The 24,124-nt window shown below is 31.9% G+C and overlaps 1 protein-coding gene across 2 annotated transcripts in view; it reads left to right on the forward strand.

Annotated features, from left to right (window-relative positions):
* Window positions 1-24,124, forward strand: part of LOC149076473 (serine-protein kinase ATM-like) — a 98,818-nt gene that overhangs the window by 50,675 nt on the left and 24,019 nt on the right. The window contains exons 25-41 of one of the 2 annotated variants that reach the window (XM_089244045.1): window positions 2,116-2,332; window positions 5,241-5,332; window positions 5,963-6,080; window positions 6,161-6,360; window positions 7,807-7,900; window positions 8,044-8,118; window positions 8,541-8,699; window positions 12,615-12,741; window positions 14,068-14,165; window positions 14,374-14,558; window positions 14,977-15,115; window positions 15,846-16,019; window positions 16,321-16,492; window positions 18,478-18,568; window positions 19,438-19,572; window positions 20,507-20,801; window positions 22,711-22,859. In XM_089244045.1, coding sequence (XP_089100171.1) covers window positions 2,116-2,332; window positions 5,241-5,332; window positions 5,963-6,080; window positions 6,161-6,360; window positions 7,807-7,900; window positions 8,044-8,118; window positions 8,541-8,699; window positions 12,615-12,741; window positions 14,068-14,165; window positions 14,374-14,558; window positions 14,977-15,115; window positions 15,846-16,019; window positions 16,321-16,492; window positions 18,478-18,568; window positions 19,438-19,572; window positions 20,507-20,801; window positions 22,711-22,859 — 2,520 coding nt within the window. Of the gene's footprint in view, window positions 1-2,115; window positions 2,333-5,240; window positions 5,333-5,962; window positions 6,081-6,160; window positions 6,361-7,806; window positions 7,901-8,043; window positions 8,119-8,540; window positions 8,700-12,614; window positions 12,742-14,067; window positions 14,166-14,373; window positions 14,559-14,976; window positions 15,116-15,845; window positions 16,020-16,320; window positions 16,502-18,477; window positions 18,569-19,437; window positions 19,573-20,506; window positions 20,802-22,710; window positions 22,860-24,124 lie in introns of both variants that reach the window. The other variant, XM_089244043.1, reaches the window with a different exon arrangement.

Consider the following 24,124-nt stretch of genomic DNA (forward strand, 5'->3'; position numbering starts at 1 on the left):
TTTATATTTATAACATGCGTATCAGTAAAGCTAGAGACACATGTAGGCCTATGTTTCGGGGTGGGAACTCTGTGCTAATTGCGCAGCACTGCGCCAAAATTATCATCTTTCATCATCCTGCTCCAATAGAGTATTTTCATATTTTTCTGCACCCATGATTTGGGTAAGGGGCGTTGCCCCTGGCTTTTGAAAATACACTAAAAATGGTGTATATATATACATACATTGAGTACATGTTCTTTGGCCCCCCCCCCCGGAAAAGTTGAAATGACGGCCCTGCTTCAAATAGTGATTTTTGCTTATACCAGAATTTCTCGGGAAGCACGCCAAAAAATTTTTGTTCCTGCTTGCTGTGAAACGATTCTTTTCAAGAAGAGAGTGTTTTATTCTACTGTACTTAAACTATTGCCTTATGTAAACTATGGGGCTTTCCATCGCGAAACCCTGATAATATTTGTGATTGTGCAATTGAAGATGGTTTGCAATGGTCTGTCAGCTTTAAAACGCAAATGTGAGTCAGTTTCCGTTTCCAACAAAAATCGCCTCTGGAAGCAGCAGAAATTAATGTAGTCGATTGTCATTGCGTCAAATCCTGATGGTTCATGACAAAAAATTTTCATTTCGGGAGTAAAAAGCATGTCCGCCTAATTACGAATGCTAATTTAGAAACTTTGTCGAATAACGAGCGTTAAATCACCAATGTTGCCAAATAATGATCGTTAAATCGGCAATGTTGCTGAATAACGAGCGTTAAATCGGCAATGTTGCAGAATAACAAGTGTTAAATCAGCAATATCGCTAAATAACGAGTGTCAGATCGCCAATCTCACCAAATAATGAGTGCCGAATCGACAAACATTGTGTTGATTCTCACGAAATTCTCTCCCATTTTGCAACAATTTCTCTTAGAGTATAAAAAAATTAAAAACTTATAGAAAATTTTTAGCCTATTTGAAGTACTGCTGTTCCAGACAGCAAATAGTGCCCTCAGTGAGCAAAAAATTTTATGACAGTCGCTCTTTCAAACAAGGTGTCTGAAGCCTGAAACACCAAAAACAAAAAACAAGCTGATAAAATGATGTTTAATAACAAAAGACAGTGCAGTTTTATTTTGAAAAGGGATGGGAGTTAACGAAAATATTCTTGTAAGTTAATTTTGCTGCTCCAATTTATAAATATCTGTTCCGAATCCTATATTTTGCTGCTCCAAATCCTGAATTTGCTGCTCCAAAACTGCTCCGAAATGGACTTTGTCACTTCCTACCCCTGATGTTTAGAGCGATCTAATAAAAAAAATTACCACCATTAAAAATTTGTGACTTTGATTTCTAAGTTTAATTTCTTAATTTATTTCAGCAAATTTCTCAGAATCAGTGCTGCATGGACATATTCATAGTGGGGAGGAGGAGGACAATATTTAAATTTATTTGTTAGCTCTTCATAAGACTATATATTTCTGTCTCATTACCTGTCAACAATGAATATTCAGCTTTCACATGAATAATGTTTAATCCCCCCCCCCTTTTTTTCACTAAGAAGCATTTATAAAAATGATTTGTAAAACTTACTGTGTTAAATTCAAATACTAGCAGTGCCTCAACTTATGAGTCTGATTAGTTTGTGAAAGTTAATGATGTCATGAAAATCTTTTATCTCTCAGTAATCTTATTCGTATTAAATAATGGATATATTATTTTATCATTTCACTTTAGAACAATATTAATTTGTCACTTTTCTGATACAAATAAAAAAAGAGCACGCTTCCATTAAATTGCATCTAAATATAAGACATCCAGGATCAAAATTAATATGAGTTTATGAAAGCATCCTATAGGGCTGCACTGCATATAAATGTGTATTTATTTATTATTTGTGATCACTTCCTTCATAAATGTAAAGTTTTACTGTTTGACACAAAAATATCATCTTTATGTTCGTATCAAAAAATAATGAAACAAAAAGATTTAAAGAGATGATGGCAATGACTCTCATTGGTTAGGGAACTTAGGTAGCACTTCAGATATATTCAATGTTATCAATATAATTCAATAAATGGTCTTCAATAACGATAATAAATACTATTTATTGTTTGCTTGTCTGTCATATTTTTCATAGGCATTTTCATGAGCGATTAGTTCCGCTTCTGGTATTCCAGTTAGATTTGCAATCAATCCAAGCAATCTCAAAGAAATTATGTACAGACTTAGAATCGCTCTTGAGAAATTGTATGCCAATGCTGTTAGCTAGAATATACAGTTGGTATGCTGTTGACCCTCAGTCTGACAAAGCAACAAAATGCCTTAAGCTGCTGGAAGAAAATTCTACCAAAGAAGTAATACATTATTCAAGTTTTTTAATCATTTTAGACATGTCAGTTTATAAATGTGTCCCATCATCATAAGACTTTCTACCTATTGTTTGAATATTAACAACCTCATTAATATATTTTGATTTTTCTTACAAGTTAATTTAAAAAGTGATGTGATGTTACTTTTTTTCAATTAATGTTTTACAATGTAAAGATATATATAAATTAGACAAGGTTCGCACAGTGCTTAAAAACTCCTTAAAAAGTCATTAATTTTTATTTCCTTTTTAAGGACCTGTAAAAACTCCTTAAAATCCTTCCAGCTGTTTCTAAAGAAAGTCAACTTTTCCCCCACCCTGGAATATTTCCTGCTGAGGTTGATGAATAGTTGGTGATGAGTAGTACTTGATTCTGAAAGAAAGTCCCTGAAAAAAAAGAAGAAAAACAAGGCGTGTCGATGGGGGGTATTTCTTTATAGATTTCATAAGGCCACCCTGTAGCGGGTGGGAACAGCTCTGCCAACGACCAGCGCAGCTAAGAGATAACGACACCTGATTGGTCGGACTACAGTGGCCACACCCGTTTCTGATATGCTGAGAAAAGCGGGAAAAGAAGATTGTTGTGCTGTTGAAAAATTGACAATGACATTGAAATAAAAAAGTTAGCTAAGTTCTAACTGTCATTCTTGCCAGAAAATGATGTTACTACCAGTGGTGGGAACTGTGCACCAAAATTAACGTCTTGTTCCTATAGTGTGTTTTCGTAATTTTCTGCATCAAATAGTACGGGTCGTGCTTTTTTTTGTGTACTTGGAAACTTCTTGAAATGCTTTTATACCTGCCTTTACCTGCCCGCACCTTAGGCCGGGATTACACTATAAAAGTTTGATAAAATCCCTTTTATAAAACTTGAAAAATCCCTTTTATAAAACTTGAAAAATCCCTTTTATAAAACTTGAAAAATCCCTTTTATAAAACTTGAAAAATCCAACCAATAAAGCTCATAGATTACATTTGTGCAAATGCAACTAATAATTTTATTGGTTGAATTTTTAAAATTTTAAAAAAACTTTTTTCAAAAACTTTTATAGTGTAATCCCGGCCTTATAGGAGGAAGAGAAATACTTATATTTCTCCTATAGTATGTACAATGACATGCTCAGCACATTAAATTCCCAGATTTTTGGAAAAGGGCACAAAAAAGTTTTGTTTTCGCGTGCCACGAAACGATTCTTTCTCAGAGAGTGTTTCATTCCTTCGTACTTCAGCACCACCCCTTCCTTCCATCTTCCATAGTCACACTTAGAAATATCCAAGAAAATAATTTTGAAGAGTAATTTCACTCCTCTCCAAAATTTTAAGGGGAGGTATTTAAAAAAAAGAAAATTTATTAATATTATTAAAAAAAATTATTTTTTAAGTGTTATTTTATCTTATGGAAAAAAAAGTTACGTTAAATTTGAAAGAGTATTTTCAGTTCTCTAAAAAATTTGGAGGATTGAATTTAGATGCGTATTGGATTTTCCCGGCAAGTTCCCGCTCTCGTCCCCGAAAATCGAATTGTGGTAACCGCAGCTCCTTATTCAAATTATTAGCCCCTCATCGGGCTTTTCATTGTGAAACCCCAATCATATCCTTGATCATACAGCTGAAGATAGTTTACTTTAGTCCAGTGTTTCTCAACAACCGACCGCAGTTTCTGTTTTCAAAAAAGACAAAAGAAAAAAGTCGCTACTGCAAGCAACAGAAATTACTATGGTAGATCGTCATTGCATCAAATCCCGATGTTTCGTGGGAAAAAAATTCATTTTATGAATAAAAAACTGGTCCGCCAAATTATAAGTGCTAATTTGTAAATTTTGCCAAATAAGGAGTGTTAAATCGCCAATGCCGCCAAATAAAACGAATGCTAAATCGCCAATAGCACTCGTCAAACATCGTGTGGAATGTCCTGAAATTTGCTCTCATTTTGCAACAATTTCTTTCTGAGTATAACTTAAAAATAAGAAGAAAAATTGAAAAATTTAATTTTAAAGAATTTGTGTATGTGTTGAACCACTTTGAGCAAGAGGTGAATAAAGAGTTGCTGAAAATATAAATAATTTTGTAAGAAAAATCTTTGTCAGCTATGGGAATGAATATCACTTTTAGAATTTTTATAATTTATGTGATGCTGTTACGAGTTATATTTTTGACCGAAACTTGAAGGTTTTTGAACACTTCGGTGACAACAGAAAGCATGTATTATGTGGATTGATGCATATGTGTCCCGCCCCCCCTTTTTTTTTTTGCTGTAAAACTTGTAAATTATAAAGTTTGCCATGACTCCTTAAAAACTGCTTGAAACTCCTTAATTTTTATTTAGGAAATTTTGTATGAATCCTGTTAGAAATGAATAAAAATTTCTTCTACAATCTGATTCACATTTAATTGTTTATACCAGGAACCCCAGAAAACTTAGACAATATTATTTTACTGTTTTGTTTTTTCCCTAGTTAAGTGATAATAGGATGGGTAATGAAAAAAAATCAAAGAAAACATTTTCATCTGTTTTGATATCAACTGTAACTGTATCTATTCCTAATATGAATAAAGTCTGAAATTGCCTCTGGAATTATTTTAGCAATGTTAAGAATTGAAACAAACTTCATTGTTTGAACCGATGGTTTCTTACAATTGGTGGCAACAAGACAAGTAATAAATTGCAATGTGGAATTATGTATTGCTGTTTCATTTACATCTGCACTTTTTTCCTTTCATTTCTACCAGATTTTTTCCTCTCCTGAATATAATGTATATCTTGCAATGAATGAACACCAGAGCTTTGCCACTGGACTTATCCCGTTGCTGAGATCTCTTCCAGCCAGCTTCGTGGCAGAGTCTGGAACATGCATATCTTGCAGCAAATAAATTTTGTCTCTCTACTTTATTAGGTCATAGCTGATACTTTGCAAACACGTATGGATGACATATTTATATATCTGTTGGAAATGGTGCAAGATTGCTTTGAGCCATCAAATAATGAGTAAAAATACTTAATATTTTGTTATTAGTATGTTTGATAATCATTTATTCTAGATCCAAGAATTTTTCAGAATTTTCTAATACATGTTAATTCTTATATTGATTGAAACATTAATGATTAACCAGCAGCTTTCTTAAAAATGGAAGAAAGTGTTAGTAAAAAGTTCTGAATTTCTAAAGAAAGAAAGAAAAGAAAAATCTAACTATTGTTTGTAAATTAGTTTACACCACTCATTAAAATCCCTGTAAATCTTTATATCCTATAAAAAAATAGAGATTGATGGCATCTAAATTTTCTGTTTTATTTACAGATCTTTAATAAATATCACTTGCCAATTTCTTTATTGAATTTTCACCAAGGCTGCACCGAAATATTGAAAATTTTATTCCTTCTAAATTGCTCGTAAATATTCTTCGGTTGTAGTGAAAATTTTCTATTTATTTTTAAACAGTTCTATGGATGCACTCTACTACTTCCTAGAATAAAATGTGTCATTCAAATTGTCCTTAACCTTAAAACTGAGGAAATATTTTTGAGACATTATTGTTAGATTGAATTTTTTTATTAATGAAAATTTTCATTGATTCAAATTATGTCTGGGGGAGTTCTCACATTTTTTTATATTTTTAGTGCACCTTGCTATGATCTATCCACTATATCACCAGCTAAGTTTGTTTTGACGATTGATCTTTTAAAAAGAGCAGTTGAATGGAAAAAGTCATTCATATCATTTTTATGTAAAAAGCGAGTAAGTGCCGCCTTTCAATCTTTGATCATCTCCTGTATTTTCAAAAAATTGGGCCTCAATATTTTTCCTCTTTGTTGCAGGATAGCTTGCAAAAAATACTACTGTTCATTAATGTTAGATTAAGCAGAGCCCATGGCCATTCTGATGTGAAGCAAGCTTTGCATATGTATCAGTTGTTTGTTGACCTATTGATACCTGATTTTTGCAGTAACTTGAAGAACTATCGCACATTTTTGTTGACAGATATTATTCATTCTCTGATCAATTTCATCGTAGACTTGTAAGTATATCATTAATTATTTTAGTCAAGATGTGGTAAAGTAATTTTTATGTTTAAAATCAAGATATATATATTTTTAGTTGATTAAATTTCTATGTAAATTCATCATTTTTATTATACACATGGAAACTTGGAAATCGTTAAAGCGCAGTCAAATAAATGCTGGAAATACTTCATAATTACTAAGTTTTGTGTTAAATGACAATACAATGATTTGATTACATCCAACTCGGAAAATACAGTAAAACCTCGGTGAGTTGTCACTCTGTCATCATTTTAGTTTGGTCTCATCTGGCTTCCATAGATAACAATGTTATTAAATCCTCAGTTACTCTGCACTATGGAAAAGTTTGAGAGAGGAATGGATGATTTCTATGGTTTCCTTTGAAAAAAAAGCTTGATACAACACTATTATATGTTCGAAAGTGGCCATAAAAGCTTTATATACCAAAACGGAACAGCTCAAACAAAGATAGTGGCACCAAGGAAGTTCATTTTTCGACCAAAAAGATTCAAGATTAGTTCTTGAAGCATTAGGGGGACTGTTCGAGCTAGACATAATTCTTACATGGGTCCCCATTAATTTAGGGCTTCAGTTTAAACAAAATATCTTTGTTGATAAACCAGATATTTTTTCCAGTTGAGAAGTGTGTCTAATATCTATTTTGCCCTGCCCAGGGACCCTTCAAGTCAAAATTTGGCCCTGTGTTCGAAATTACTTTATATTTGTACCATGAACTACTGATAAAAAATTCAAATCACTGAAATTAAATGTGTCATGCACATATAAAACTAATGTGCATTAAACTACGTTGTAGAGAAATGCTAACTATTCTAACATTTGCTCTGATTAGTGTAAATCGAAAAAAAAAAAAAAATTGGTAAAAATCGTAAATTTACCAGTGTATTTAACTAATACGTTGAGTTGAGCACTAAACGCTTAAAAAGTTCAAAAATTCGTTTTATGTCTTTTATTATCTATAAAAAATTTTTTTAATGTTGTAGTTTTAATTCATATTTTGATAAATGGTGCATTATTTTAAATTTATAAACATTGAAACTGGTGGCACTCCGTTTAAGTCATGGTAAGATGGTTTCAGAAACCATCATAATTTCTGGATAACTTTTTTGAGTGACGACTTATCGAGTTCTTACTGTATTTGATTTGTATTGTGCAAGTTCACCCTAACAAAGTTCTAGTGTATCAATTATAACTTTTTCACATGTTTTGAGAGAGATGTTAAAGTAGCTGTAATTCGGTCTCAAACTTATTATTTCTACTATGCTTTAGTGTTAATTTAAAAAAAATGTTTTACAATCACTCTTGTTCAAAAAGTTTTTAAAATGGAAATCAACTTATTACGACCTACGACTTTGTTTATTATTTTTCTTATATCTTTATTCTAAATATGATTCAGTTTGATAAGAGGGTTTTTTAATTTTCAGAGAAAATTTTGATGTAGCTATTAAATCTGAAGGTAGATTATGTGTGAATCTTATTCAAAGTTTGTGTGAGGTATCAATCCCAGACTACTTGAAGGTATACTGTTAATTACTTTTTTTTTACTTTTATCAATTAAGACTATGACAATATTTTATAGTTTCAATAAATTTGAAACTCACTTCAAAAACTTCACTTAAGTTTTTCATTTGCTAAAACATATTTTCCATCTTATGTTTCAGGATGTTGGGAATTTGCTTCCTTACATTGTGAGCAGATTGGTACCTTACATTTCAAATGAAATTTTTGGCAAACAGGTAACAATCTGCTATTACCAAAATTTAGATTTTCAATAAAGTAATTTAACTGATTTAATTTCCAAAATTTAAGATAAGAATGATTTTTTTAGTGTGAAAGTTTGAAAATATGTTTAGTTTGAAGTTTTTTCTTTTCTGCATCTGGTTGTTTACACTCCCAACTCATTAGCCCGGACTGCCAAGAATAAAAGGAAAACATTCTGTGATAGATTTTTGATGTTACACATGTACATTGAATATTCACTTAAATTTCAATGATTGATTTCCAATACTGTTTTTTTTTTTAATTTTCTGTTGCATAAATTCAAATAGTATGTTTCACCTAAATTTTTTTTACTTTGAAAATGGAAAGAAAAATCTAGTGATTCCATTATAGTTTTATTGAATTCATATATATTCAAAGAAGCTTTTTATTATTTCAGGTGGTTTCTCTTCTACACTTTCTGATTGTACAATCAAGCGATCAACTAGGAGAATATATTGCCAGTCTAGGTCCATTTCCTGACATGGAGTGTATTCAAGAAATAAACGATAAGCATGTGCAATTGATGTATAGGAATGGACCTTTCACTTTACAAATGGTGAATATGATGGGTTTTCATAAACAGATAACTTTTGTGTATATCTTAAGTACTTTGAAGGACCGGACACATCCCACTTTACATCTCTAGTGCTACTTTAATTTTTTGAAACAATATTTTGGAGGCTTGCGGCACTTACACTGATATGACCCTTATATTGGTTTTTTTCTTAAAAAACGCAATCTCCAAAAAATTGGATATGAATATCATCTTATCTTATAGCATTCAAATTTTAGCCAATTAAGTTGTGTTCAAAGTATTCAGGAGTGATTATAAGTGTTTAGCAAGTGGTATCTTCTACACTAGAACTCAGCTAATCCAAACTAATTGGGACTGGGGACCTGTTTGGATCACTGGGATTTGTCTTTTAAGCATGGCTTTTTTTAAAATGATAATAATAGTTAGTATCCCTACGGGTAGCATAAGAGTTGCAGACCAGATAATTTTGTTTAACAGTGAGCGAAACAATTGCAGGAAGTTAGTGATTTTTATGATTCCAATGTTAAGTTTTTGTTTCTGCCAATAGATCAAGGGGCATTACAAAACACCAAACAGGTGTACAAAAGAATGTTGCTTCAATATCTCATTATAAAGATGAGAATCCGACCCATTGTAGAAAAAATAAAAATTTGGTGAAAATTTTTAATTTTTAACAAAAATGTCATTTACTGGTCTGTGGAAGCATGGGAAAATGTGACGGAAACCTTGCTAAAGAATATCCAGGAGAAATTATAGCCAAGTCTTCAACAATAATCAATAAATAACACAGAAATGTGACAAAATCCTCCATGTTTAAAAAAAATTCCTGATTGCAAGGAAGCAGAGGAAAAAGATGTGGGTAAAATATCAAAATATCATTAAAGTGTAACAGCCATCAAATTTTCATGGATGCAAAAATTGTCTCAGAAGTTTCAACTGGCACCGATTCATTGTCAAGCAATGACTTTAAGATCAGTGGTACATATCAACATACTTTAAGATCAGTGGTTCTTAAAGTATGTGTCATTTCTCCTAGAGACATTGCCAACCTTTGTCAAGGGCAGGCCCATCATTTAGGGGGGGGGCAGGGGGGCCCCAGCTTTCGAAAATACATTAAAAATGGTGTATATATATATATATACAAATATATATATATATATACACACATACATTGAGTGCATGTGCTTTGCTCCCCCCTGGAAAAGGTTTGCCCCCCCCCCCCCCCGGAAAAAGTTGAAATGACGGCCCTGGGGTCAAGGGTGTCGCGGTGAGTGCGAACATTGATGATTGCCTATTCAGTACTTTAGGGTGGTTCTTTCTTAGACTATTCTGTGTTGTCATAGCAAGAGAGCCACTGATGACAAAAGTTTGAGAACACTGATGACAAAAGTTTGAGAACCACTGGGTTAGATTAGGATATTCTACCGAAGATTCATTCAGTGGCTGTGGTAATTTTTGAAACTGTCTTTTTATATGTGGAGCAGCATGATAATGCAACTCCTGCAGTCATCATGTTTCTTAGACAATGACTACAAACTGCTTAGTCCGCTAGGTGTATGTTGCTTCTTCAAATGAAAATAGAAGATTTTTTCAAGATAACGATGTAATTCATCATTATGGGGGGGTATAATTATATATTCATTGTCCATATGTAAAATGTAACGTGCTACAATGCAGAATTTATGGGGTTTTTTTGTGTTGTCGATTCTCTAACTTTCTTTCACACATCTTTTTTCTTTTTAAGAACCATTCGGATTAAGCAAGTTTTCAAATCAGCAGGTTCTTAATGTATACATATCATTCTAAAAAAAGACAATTATATGGAAACTAACTTTTATCGTAGAATCGTAAATCTGATTTTTCTCATGTGCCACTTGTTTCTTAGAATGTGGTGCATTAAATTTTGAAAGTATTCATCTACACACATTGTTGATACAAAATATTTTGTGTTGTGGAGATATCTTAATTGTGAACATTTTCGGGTCTGAGCTATTTCAACTATGTTTGTCCCTGTGGACTGAGGGTTTTTGGCACTTTTCATGATTTTTTTTAAATACTTAGAATATATATCTTAAATTTTTTTAGCTAGAAATTTGAAACTCTTTTCTTTCATAATATGGCAATTATTTAAACGTACTAATAATTAATATGTAATGAGAAATAATTGGAAAAAGTATGTTTTAGAGTTTTGAAAAAAGTTCTGCACAAAAAACATCATTTCTCAACATAAAATTGCAAACAATTCCCAATAAAAACTTACCCAAATGTTGTACAAATATCGAAAAAAAGTTTTTATTACAAACGAATATCATCTTGTAAAATTTGCTTTAGTATGGTACTCTTCAAAACACACATTTACACACTGAGCAACACCACAAGGTTTGCAATAAATTGGAGTTTTTTTTCCTTAATATTTTTCCAGTTTCTGCCTTTGATTTGCTCTGCTGCTGTTTTTCATCATCTAAAATTAATACAAATTTTGTAAAATATAAGTTGTAAAACATTTAAAAAAAAAAGTAATATACACAAAATTTTTTGTTTAAAAGCAAAAAATAAAATGTATTTACCTGTGCTGTCGTCATCATCTGAGAACTGCGATTTTGAATCCCTTATACAAGCAGGCTAATATTCTGAATCATCTGAATCTGATAACTGCCAAAGAATCATGTGCTATAATTTATCTCTACGTTCAGCTAAATCATTGCCATCTGATAAGTCTAAAAATCGTTTGAGACATCGCGAAACACAACAAACATGGCTACTTTACCTAGGAGACAAATTTGTTTCAACTGTATTTACTTCTACATATTTTCATAAAGCTACATTTGTTGGCTGCTGCCAACTATATATTTTTTTTCAAACTAAAAGATTTATAAATTATGTTTAAAAACACTGGGAACATATATTTTCAGCCATTTTATAGCTATGAGTGTTAAAAGTTAAGCCTGAGTGTAACTCGGGCTTAGTTCCCTTGAACAAAAATGGCATCCTGAGTCAGGCTCTGGCTTACACCCGAAAGTGTTAAACAAACCATACTAAACTGTATTTGATCTTTGTATTTTGTGATTATTTTTAAGGTGTTTTTTTCATTTAGCAATCAAAAATAACTTAAGTTAGAATAAATAACATAATTCAACCTGTGAATGTTATGATTTTTTATTAGTGGATGACCACATCAATTTGATTTTGTGAACATCTTGAATGTCATAATTCTAGCCAATACTAAAATTCTATCAAATAGATATTTTAGAATTGGTCATTGTCTGATTTTCCCAAAGTATGGTTGCAGACCATTTTTAATGATGAAAACTATTCAGTGGAGTCTCAATAATCCAAGCTAAATGGGATTGAGACCACCTTGGGTTACTGAAAACTAGGATTGTTTAAAAGTAATATAAAATGGCTTAAGTGAAGGGGGAGGAGTACCAACCCCTACTTGTTTTGCCCTTCATTCATTACACAACTGCTCGGGGATTCTGCATAAAGATGGTTGGCTGGGGCTCCAGGACTGGGAGCCTGATACGAATGTTATTTTTTACACTATAGAAGGGGTCTGTTTTCCCACAGGAACCTGTAGGAAAATTCTAGAGTGGAGACCCCCATTCTAGAGTTCAAGACCTCCTAACCTAATTGGAATTACTCATGTTCATAGGGAAAATTACATGAAATGAAACAAAACTCATTCTTTGCAAAAAAAAAAAAAAGGTTTCATGAAGGAATTTCCAAAAAATTATAGCACCTTGGATTATCCGGAACCTTGAAGTTTGAGACTCTACTGTATGTACATATCTTGCATATGTTTTACCCTAACTGGACTTAGTTTGGCAAGTTTTAGCTTGAGATTTAACAATATTCATGTTCGACAGCATTATCTACTTTGATTTTTTTTTATGTTGCATTAATTCTTATTTCAAGATGTTTTTTTTGTTCATCTAGGAATTTGATCATTTTATCAGATCTCATTGCTTAACTGAACGTGCTACATCAGAAAGTTTGAAGCATTTGCACTGTTTACTGAAATTAAAAAAAGATGAGCTGCTAATGATTTTGGCCAATTTGCAAGGTGAGTGTAAGATAGACTTGACGACATCTATATATATAGAGTGATTTTAAATTTATGGGACAAACATTAAGAGGTAATACAAGACACGTAAACAAGCATTTTTGGTGATAGAAAGTGTAGTCGAACTGGATAAATAACATGGTTGAGGGTTTTTAATGAGTGCACAAAAACACTTCAAGAAAAAAATATTTTTCCAAGAAATTTGTGATATTTGCTATCATTCGAGGGTGCAGGGGAGTTTCTAATGTGTTAGGCTTTCTCATGGTGCAACCTGGGTAACACGTAAAATCTACCACAAGTCATTGTACCACTTGTCACAGCAAGGATCTATGGTGGGGGGATTATTCTTCCCAAGAGCTGAATAATATGGGAAAAAATTGCAGTGTCCTGCATTTTACAGAACAATCAAACAAACCTACACAATAAATCGCTTCCCAACACATTTCTCTGAACGTGTGAGGACCATCAATTGCATGCTGTGACAAACAATGGCAACAAGAGATATAATGTCTCGTGGTCAATTTTGCATTATCCAGGTTGCATCATGAGGAGGCCTACCACATTACAATTCCGTGCACCTTCAAGTGGTTGATAGCATGTATTGTGACAAATACATCGGAAAATATATTTTCTTTTGGTGAAATGCTGTTGTGCACTCCTTAAAAGCTCCCTCTACCGTGTTTGCTATTGTTACTCGATTACATGTTCTATGATCAAAAATCCTTGTTTAGGTGTCTTATAATTATCTCTTAAAATTTGTCCCATGAATTTGAAATCACCCTGTGTATTAAAAATTAAAGCTTAAAATATACCATGTTTTTATATAATGCACTAATATCTTGAGAACAAAGTTTTCATATATCTATTTCAATAGCTTAGATCATAGTTTCCCAAACATTTGGTTCCATCAACCCCTTCTTCTAAAATTCCTTTCTTTCATCGCCCCCACAACTCAATCCAAACCCATAGGATTCTGTGCTATACCTGCAGCTTTTATCCTGCTTCCAGGACCATTTTGGGGGAACACTGGTTTAGATTGAAGTGAAAATATATTTTTTCCTTAATATAAATGTAGTTCTCCAAGCAAGAGATAACACTAGGTGACATCTCACAACCTCAGATGATTCTATTCATTTCTTTTGGGTAAAGCGATTGTGCATCAAGAATTACTCATCAGCAACTGAGCTATAATATTTGGCATCTCCTAGAAAAAAAATAGAGACTCATCTAATGTGACATATCTCATGCTTGGAGGACTATAATCCATCTTATTAGAATAAAATTAAAATGTGAATATATATATATATATATATTCTTATTCAATAGAAAACAAACTATTCTCAAATGATGTGAAAAAAAGTTGCCTTCACCAACTGATTAGCATCCTTGTGCACTTATGTATACCTGGAAATTCTCCAAAGGAGGTAATTTTTTTAGAATAATCTCAAATATTTTTGTACATAATGAAACTGGCATTTTTTTCCCAAAAAAAAGAGATGTTTTTATCCACTTGATTAATGTGCATAATGTTAAACTATTTCCTGAACATTTTTGCTCAATTAGTTTACAATTACTAATTGAAATTATAAAGAAAACTAGTTTTCAATAACCATAATTAAATCATGATTCTAGATTCAAACTGAGGCAAGCCGTTGTTTGGGTGAAATTGGACCAGTGAATCTTTCAACTATGGTTTTGCAAACAAAACATTATTCTCCTGAGTGGATGGAAGACGAAGATACAAATGAAATTTCAGGCATGGACATGGCTTATTGTCATACACTCAGTTTGCTGATTCAGTATTTGAAAGATAAAAGGTCAGTTATTTTCATTCCAAAATATTCATACACTTTTTTTATTTTCATTCTGTACTGCCAAAAATTTATGCAGTTTTATAATTAAATGATAGTTTCAGGCATCAGTATCATGTGGTAATAATATAACTGATGTGAAATTTTAATTTTTTTTCTTTGTTGATTTTTTTTTTTTTTTTTTTTTTTGAAGATTTTAGTTTTGTTGAATATTTCCTTTAGATTTTATTGCACTATACAGCCAAATTCTGTTATAGCAAACTTTGAAGCACGGAAAATTTGGTTGGCTATATCTGTCTGGAGGTCTATTATTAAGCCAGTTTTGTTACAGTGAGGTTTGACTGCATTAACAGGTTTCTTGGATGTATTTTTTTTCCATTATACATTGTTTATAATTTGATGGTTTTTTTTGTAATTTTGACAGGGTGGATCTGAAAGTTATTACTTGTGAAGTCCTAAAGAATTTGTTCCAAACATCTGCTGCTAGGCAAATTCTTTCTATGTATGGCAAAAAATACTCAAGCTTCTTCAGTTATTTCTATCCTTTCTTATCAACAGAAAAGGTGAGCATTCAATTAGATTGAAGATGTTCCCCTATGCAATGGTGATTGAATGTATGTAAAATATGTTTCAGTTGGAAGGGTCATTTGGCTATTAAAATGTAAACCATATCAAGTGACATAATCACAATAATTTTAACTTTTTCAGGCATTTCAATGCAATATTTCAAATAATATATCATAGTAATATTTGTGACTATGAATAATGATGAAGGGGAACATCTTTGCCTATGCTGATGAGACATTCGCTTATTGTTTATTGGGTTGTTTATAGTGCAGTATTCTTCCAATTTTCATGACTATAAATAAACTGTTATGGTACATCTAGCTTGAGTTTGCAATAAAAATAGATTTTTAAAGAGTAAATTTTTAAAGTGCTGAAGAAAAGTGTATGTGAGCATATGAAATAATATGACTCAGAAATAATAAACTCAGAGCATATAAAATAATATGTTTCTATCATAAGTCTATAGATAAATAGAATTACTAATTTTTCTGTATAGTGTTGTGATTGCTTTCATTCATTTTGGGATTCATTTAATTTATTTATTTATAGCCAAAAAATATGTATTAAAAATTTTTTGTTACTCATCTGCCTATACTTTTTTACTTTCTATTAACTTTATGTACAGAAGTATAAAATGATGAAATAATTCTTGATTATTCTTAACATTAGCTAGAGGAGAAGGGGAAATATTATTATCTTTTTTTTTAAAATTAATTCATCATTCAGGTCCAGTCGCCAAAAACTGTAATCAAAATAGAAAAAATCAACAAACCCTCATTATGGGCACCAGACAAAGGAACTCATACAGAATGGATAACTAATCTTGTTTGTGCCATACTGGAGTCTGGTGTGACTGAAAATTTGTTCCTGGAGCAGCTTAAACCTATATGTCATGAACAGGTAACTAGTTGTTTGTATTATAAATCTCATTTTGTAGTTATTTTGAAAATAATTTCTTTTATGTTAGTTTAAAAGATTTAAATTTTTATATATATTTCTGTGTTTGTATAATTTTACAAGTTCTATGTTTTTTTTCAAGTTTTGTTTTTTAATCAATTCCAATCAACTTATCGCAGTATTTGGGTTGATATCAAAATGCTGCTTTTTTTTTAAATAAAATGTCCATTACATAGTTGTGCTAATATATTATTTAAACTTTTTGAATTTTTTTATTTTTAATCTTTGATTTTTTTTTTTTCAGCCAATGTTTTGCTGTCAACTGTTACCATATCTTATTTATAGCATCATTCTAAGAAAAGATGTCCACACTCATAACATTATTTCACACCACATATCATTATTTTTTGCTAAACTTTCAAGACATCTTTGGGTTACATCAGCTCATGGATCATCTTCACCATCCAATTCTCAATGTAATATATGTATGCATATTTTTTTAATATATATATTCTAATTTTTTTAATATATATATTCTAATTTTTTTAATATATATATTCTAATTTTCTATATGTATATTTTTTATTTTTTGTCAGATAAATAACACTGGGGAAAATTTTTTTTCTGTTGCATGAGATTTTTCAACTGATCTAAGTATTTTCTTATTGCTGATTTCAAATCTGAAATCAATTTCTTTCTGCAAGCTCTAGTTTTTATGCAGTTTGATATTATATACTGATACATGGCCAAAGGTTTCTCCCTGGCTATCGACTAATAACTTACACTAACTTAGTTGTTGCAGTTTAGTTGTACTACTATATAGATTCACTGATGTGCCAATTTATCATTCTGTACCATTAGTTTTATAAATTTACTCCAGTGGCTACAAGAGGGCAGCACTTTTCTAGCATGTTGGGCATGGTGTCAAGAAGACGACCATAGTACACTTCAGTTGCAGATGCGATAAGGAAATGTCAAATTCTTCTTTCTCTTTAGCGTTGTTTTAGTAGTGAGTTTCAGTTTTAAACTGAGTAGACAAGTGCATTTTGTGGCATTCATTTCAGATCTGATGCATTGCTTTTCCAAATAGATGTAGATGTTCAGATAGTCCTAATGCATTCAGTTATATATGTGGTTGCTGCGCACTTGCTCATCAAAGGTCAGGTCAATATTTCATTGTTTGTGAAATGTGCTTATAAAGCCTATTTTGAAATTAGGGGGGGGGGAGACTTGGGGACCAAGAGAAATGGGCCCCTCATATTATGTGTCATAATTGAAAGGAAATACTTCGTGACAGGTCAAAAAGAAAATGAAACAATGCGCCTTTTGGAATTCCCATGGTTTGGCAGGAACCCACAGATCACATAATTAACTGTTATTTTTGCCTGGTCAACACATGGTGTTGGCAAGAAAAATCGGCACAGGATCTTCTACCCTGATATTTCATCTGCTTTTTGACTGATTCCACACTCTGGAAGAGTGAGTCTAGACAATTAGTTTTTGACACTGTATTTCCAAAGTTGAGGCCTTCTAGTGTCTACTTTGCCTGCTCAGGACCTCCTCATAAAATATACAGTAAAACCTCAGTAAGTCATCACTATAATAAGTCGTCATTTCTCTTTGATCCTGTCTAGCTTTCATGGATAACCTTTAACCCTTATTTACTCCTCGTTAATTTTGATTAACTTGTTGCTATGAAAAAGTTTGAGAGGGGAACAGATTTCTATAGCTCCCATTAAGGTTTTATAACAGCATTGTCATAAGTTCAAAAGTGATCATAAAAGCTTTATGTACCAAAATGCTACAGCTCACGTGACATAGAGGAAATTCATTTGATGAATAGAAAACAAATATTAGGGACTGTTTGAGCTAGATGCAATTTCTGCATGGGTCCTCGCTAATTTAGGGCTTTAAATTTAAAACCTGACATTTTTTCCAAAGTTGAGGCCTTCTAGTATCTGCTTTGCCTGCTCAGGACCTCCTCAAGTTGAAATCGGGCCCCATGTTGAGTTTATCTTATGTTTGTATCATGAATTACTGATAAGTGCACTGGTGTATTTTACCATAATACGTAAAATACTAAACTCTCAAAAAAGGTAGAGAAATATTTTCCTTTTGTAATCTATAAATTTTGTTAATATTGCAATTTTAATTTTAAGTAAATTTCATATTACTTTAAAATTATATGATTTTCACAGTATTGCATATTGAAACTGATGACACTTAAGACGTCACTCTGCTTAAACCATTAATTTCTCTATGTGAGTGATGACTTAACAAGGTTTTACTGTATATCATTTTAAAAATTCTTTGATCATCAAAAATATAAAACATATTTGTTTATTTTACAAAAAAACTTGTGTGTTTTACACAAAACAAAAAATGTGCATGTTTATTAGAGTGATTTTTGATTTAAAATCAAATATTTTTCCTTTATATGAAATTTATTTATTTTGTCAAGATGGAGTCTCTTCATCCTTTTTTGAATGCAAGGCATCTGTTCAAACGATGTTAATGGTTGTGAACTATTTGAGGCTTCAAGTAGATCCTGGGTAAATAATAATTTATGCAAATATGTTTTTATTTACAGTTTATCCTAGTGTATCTTATTTTCACTTCAAGTTTCAATCATGATAAGTTTTTTTTCTTTAAAAAAAAACGATGGATTGTATCTAGTTTTCTACTCACTTTCTTTCTTTTTGCTTATTATTAGTAGTACACCTATAAATAGGACATCAAATATAGCTGTTTGCTGCTTTTATCTCTTTTTGTGATTGCTTTGATTTTTAACTGCAGATATTCAAAAGAATCTTATCTTTTTAAAAATTATTTAATGATCAGTACTTCTACACTTTTAAAAAAATGTGATAAAGTTTTCTTAAAGAATAGTTGGACATAGGCTTAAATTATTAAACACAGAGTCAAATAGAATCCATTTTAAATTCTTAAATTTGACATTTCTGTTTTTCATCAATAAGCTGCAACCAGGAAAAAAAATACCCATAGAAAATGTTTTCTTCCTTGAAAGCATTTTTCTAATGTTTTCATGTATGTCACATGTAATTTGCTTATTTAAAAAAACAAATTTTCACTTGTCTGAAGAGCGATTCTAAATTTTCAAACAATACCTTCTTTCTACTCATTCTCTGCTTCAGATTTAGACAAATCGTCAGTAGATGTCTAGACAAATTCATTGAGGTTGAGTGACAGTGCTGATAATGATTGGCATGAAAATTCAGCTCACAGCATGGCTGTTTTAAATTTAGTGGATGTGAATGCACATTGCTAAACATTTGTTAGCTGAATCTTTATTCATCAATTGAGTCTGAATAGCTGACAAAAAAATATTTGTTAGCCAAAAAAATATTGTTAGCAGAGTCATTTGTTAAATGAGGTATCACTGTATTTCCTTTTTTTTCAGAGAGCAAAGTGGCATTTGTGGTAATTCTTGGACAGGTTTAAACTTGGATTATTTGCATATTGCTGAAGCTGCTCAGTATTGCTCTGCATATTTCACTGCCATTCTATTTACTGAATTATGGTGTGACTCAGTTAGGTGAGCATTTTTTTTTTCTTTGTACCTTTTCTCTCTCAATTTTGTATTAAATATTCAAATGAAGTAATTTATTTGTTTTGTTAATTTTAACAGATTTTGCTTTCAGTTCTATAAAAATGTTATGCAAACTGCATTGTTATATATACTTAATTTCAAAAATGTCCCATTATGTATATCTTGAATAGTTATCGTTTAAAAAAAGAAGAACAGCTGAAATAAACCCATTTTTGATTAACAATAACAATATTTCAGTGGTAATTATGAACAAAAATAATGGTAGCAAAAATAAAAATGTATAATTTAGTTAATCTGTATGTATATAAAATTGATTTTCTGTGTGTTATATATACAGATGTACAATTTTAGATCAATTGTCATCACATTTTGCATATCACATATATACAAAACAGGACCCGGATCAAATAATAGGCTACTTTAAAAGTTTGTCAGAGCAGGGCAAATGCCAAAAAAACTGTCATGCAACAATAATGTTTTGTAAGTTGGTTACAGAAATAATTTTATTCTTCATTTCATAATGTTTATTGCAGTGAAAGGAAAGTCAGGCTTATTCAAGTCCTTGAAAACATGTTTTAAATCAAAGGATTTTACTCTGATTCCAATGGGAACTCAGATTTTTCATCTATTATATAAATATACAAGATCGATAATGATAATTGTTAAATGAGGTAGTCACCGTTGAATATTGTATTATTCATTCCTGAGAAATGAATTGTGATTAAATATAATTTTTGTTTTCTGTAATAATAGAAATATTTTTAGTCTTATTTTCTGCAAACTTTTTATTGATTTATTTTAACTGTGAAAGCAAAAACATTGTGGCAATCACTTCAGATTTTTTTTTTTTTTAATTTCCTATGTGTTGAGCTTTTTTTTAGAAGTAAAAACTTTTCATTATTGTATTTTGAATTAATAGGCCAAATTCCGCCTCAGTTTGCAATGAGGCATCAATGGATTTAATAGAAGAACTGAGCCCAGACAGCTCACCTATGACTGTGCTGAATACTCAGGATCAAGGACGAGTTTCTTTGGTTTACAAAATACTTCTAGAATCATATAGCAACATAGGAGATGCTGATGGCATTCATGGATGCGTAGAAATAGCTGCTGATGTAAATTCTGTGGTTTTAAATCATTATGTGGCAGAAAAGAAATGGGATAGGTTATTAAGCTATTATGACAGAGAAGATAATGACTCTGGTGTATTCCAGGTTTGTACTTTTCTTATGTTTCACGCATATATACAGTGAACACTCATTGCTGAAAGGATGCAAATTTTTGTCCTAATCAATCAAAAGCACATTTTAATGTTTAAAAAATTGTAACTGAGAGAATGCAAGCCAGATTGAACATTATAAAAACATCACGAGTTCATAATTCATTCTCAACTTCATAAAAAAAATTTCTTTAATTTGTCGCATTATATATTACATTTCAGTGGGCTGGTTCAAGACGGCAACAACTCAGAATTCCCTGTTTTGAGATAACAGCATTTTAAAGATTCACTTTGTATGGAATTCTATGTCTCACATTAAATTTCAGTGCGAGTGTGTAAGCAGAGTGGAGTGTCTGGGAGATATTTAGAAGCGTTTTAAACCGTTCACATTGTGTGTGCATGACTCAAGAATGAATTTTCTTTTGAGTTGTTGCCATCTTGAACCCATCAATTTGCAACTGAAATGTCAAAATCAATAAATTAGGCAATGTTTTTCCCACTAGGTTGTCATCCTTCAAAATAGAAACAAAATATTGTTTGAATCAATTAAGCTATCTTTCACTATCTTCATTGAAAGGTTTTCTGAATTGTTCAGCAGTGGTCAAAAAGCATATAGAATGCTCAGTTTCATTTTCAAAAAGGTCTCTTCACGTTCTCCTAAAGTCATCCTTCTGCTTTTCCAAGGCTTAGTTCGTCCTGGACTGGAGTATGCTGTAAGGTTTTGGAAACCATGCCTACAGAGGAACTTAGATTTGGTTGAAGGTGTGCGGAGAAGAGCTACACGTGTCCTTTTTAGCACACAGGGCTTGAGTTATGAAGAAAGGCTTCACTTTTTGAATATGTTTACATATTCACTTGTTACATTGGATGAACACAAGTGTCTGGGAGATATGATTGAAGTAAAATTTTCAACAGGATGGATACCATTTACCATGAATTATTAGTACACCGTCAATTGACAAGGGGACACCAGTATCAATCTTTTACAAGGGGACACCAGTATCAATCTTTTACAAGGGGACATCAGTATCAATCTTTTACAAGGGGACACCAGTATCAATCTTTTACAAGGGGACACCAGTATCGATTGGTAGCCTCTGTGGTGGTCGAGTGGACATAGCGACGGACTCGCATCGCGAGGTCCCGGGACCAGGTTCAAACCCCACTGTCGCTGCAGTGGTGGTCGGCTGAAGTTGGTTGTTTTATGTGGTTCTCAACTTCGAGGTGCAAATGCAAGCTGATCTCTCCATTAAAAAGTCTCACCGCAGAGAGCAACAGGCCTACAACGGTAAAATACAAACATTACACTTCACTCATAGTTTGGAAAATATGTGGTAGATAGCAGCACTGTAACAAGCATTACACAGAAACAAGCTTCACATTAAGTTCACAACACGCAGACACGCACATTCCAACATGTACCAATCACAATTGACACTTTTAAAAACTATGATAAACATGTTGGGGTGAATTGAGAAGCTATCCATACTTAGAATAAGACAATTATAAGTATTCTTTATGGGCATTGTATACTATTTTATCATGTATATATATATATATATTGTTTGTAATGACATTTTTAATTGGGTTTCTGTATTTTTTTAAATATGGCATCCGTATTTGTTCTGGGCATCTTTTTCTCAGCCACCTCATTAGGCATTTTGCTTGTTGTGGCGATGTATTTGTAATTTCCCACTTAAAAAGTTTTCTCGTGTAATACATTTTTTTTCAATGCTAACATATCTAGCAAGCTCTACTGTACTGTTTATAAGCATGTGAGTGCATTAGTTCTTTTAAGAATATAAATCAAAAATATATGCTAACATTTTTTAAATAGTTGTGTGTTGCATAGTCTATATGTATGAGTGTCCTGTTCATATTGAAAAAACAAATATTTTTTTTAGGCACTTAAGCATTGTGGTTTAGACCATACTTTGCAAAATTGTCTACAGTCAAATTCCGCTAAGCATATTGCTACTTCAGCAGAAGAAATTGAATATCAATGTGAATGTGCTTGGAAATTGTCAGAGTGGGATGTTTTTGTGACTGAAAGGTAAAACTGTATTAGCTTATGGCAATATTGTTTTCTGTGTCTTTCATTATAGTCTCGTTAATAACCATTGGAAAAAATATATTTAAAAAGAAAATTAAACTTCATAAACAATTTAAAGTTTTCTAGCCACCGATCCTGTAGAACTTGGTCCAAAGAAGCATTCTGTGCATTTCTTATGTTTATCCTTAAATTTTTACCAATAAGTAGTATTTTTCAACAAACTAAATTTTATACAAAAATTGCCATGTTTATAAGACAAATAAATTCAATTGGTCGCTGCGTTTCGGCTCTTCAATGGAGAGCCATCATCAGGACCTCGTGGTCAGAATTCACACGAATCAGTCGTTTAGGGGTGATGTTTACGTCTGGTTGTCCGAAGAGTTCGCCTTTGTATTTGCTGCGCTCGAGTGGTCTTTGGATGCGAATTGGGGAGCCATCGGTTGCAAAGTATTGAAAGTTTTGTCACGACTGAGGTTGATAAAGCCTGTCCAAGCTGACGAAATAGGTGGCGTGTTTCTTCCATCATTAACGAGGAAATTCTGGCATGTTCTGATGAAGTATCACTCGAGAAAATTCAATTCAGAATTGTGTGTTGCTTTTTTAAAAACAAACGCTTTATCAGAATCAAAATAATGTGAACGTTGCCAACAGTGTTGAGCAATAGCCGAATTATCCGTCCGTCCCTTCTCAACATGCTTTTGTTGTTCGAGAACTCGAATATATAGATTTCTCCTAGTTTGGCCAATATATCCATTTTCGCCATTCTTGCATGGAATGAAGTAAATACCAGATTTATCAAATACCAGATTCTTTGGAGGGTGAGATAGGATCTTTCAGATGGGAAAAGGTGAGTATATTTGTTGGCTGGAATATTGTATGGAAGTCAAATTTCTTGAAGATAGAAGAGATCGTGAAACTTGAAGAATCGAATGGAAGAACAACGGTATTAGAAAACAGTTTTCTAAGGCGAAGTTTCTCATTTTTGGGATAAACTAAATTTTGTTATTTTATCATTATTCACCTTTTTATGTTCACCAAAAAGGGTTTTTAAAACTAAATTTTATAGATTTCTTTTCTTATAGATAGAATTATTTTTTGAATTATTCATTTGATCAAAAATGTATCTCAATGTAAAATTAATTAATGCCTGTCTCAAGCTCATTTGCCAGAAACCTTTTTATCTCTTTTTACACTCTCTTTTAAACCTTTTTAGTGTTTTTATCTCTTTCATATAAATTTTACTGATATCAATTTATATTTTTACA

The sequence above is a fragment of the Pholcus phalangioides genome, unplaced genomic scaffold (assembly GCF_987345545.1).
Source record: "Pholcus phalangioides strain wild (caught in Gottingen) unplaced genomic scaffold, Ppha-v1.0 ptg000015l_1, whole genome shotgun sequence".
Taxonomy (NCBI): Eukaryota; Metazoa; Arthropoda; class Arachnida; order Araneae; family Pholcidae; genus Pholcus; species Pholcus phalangioides.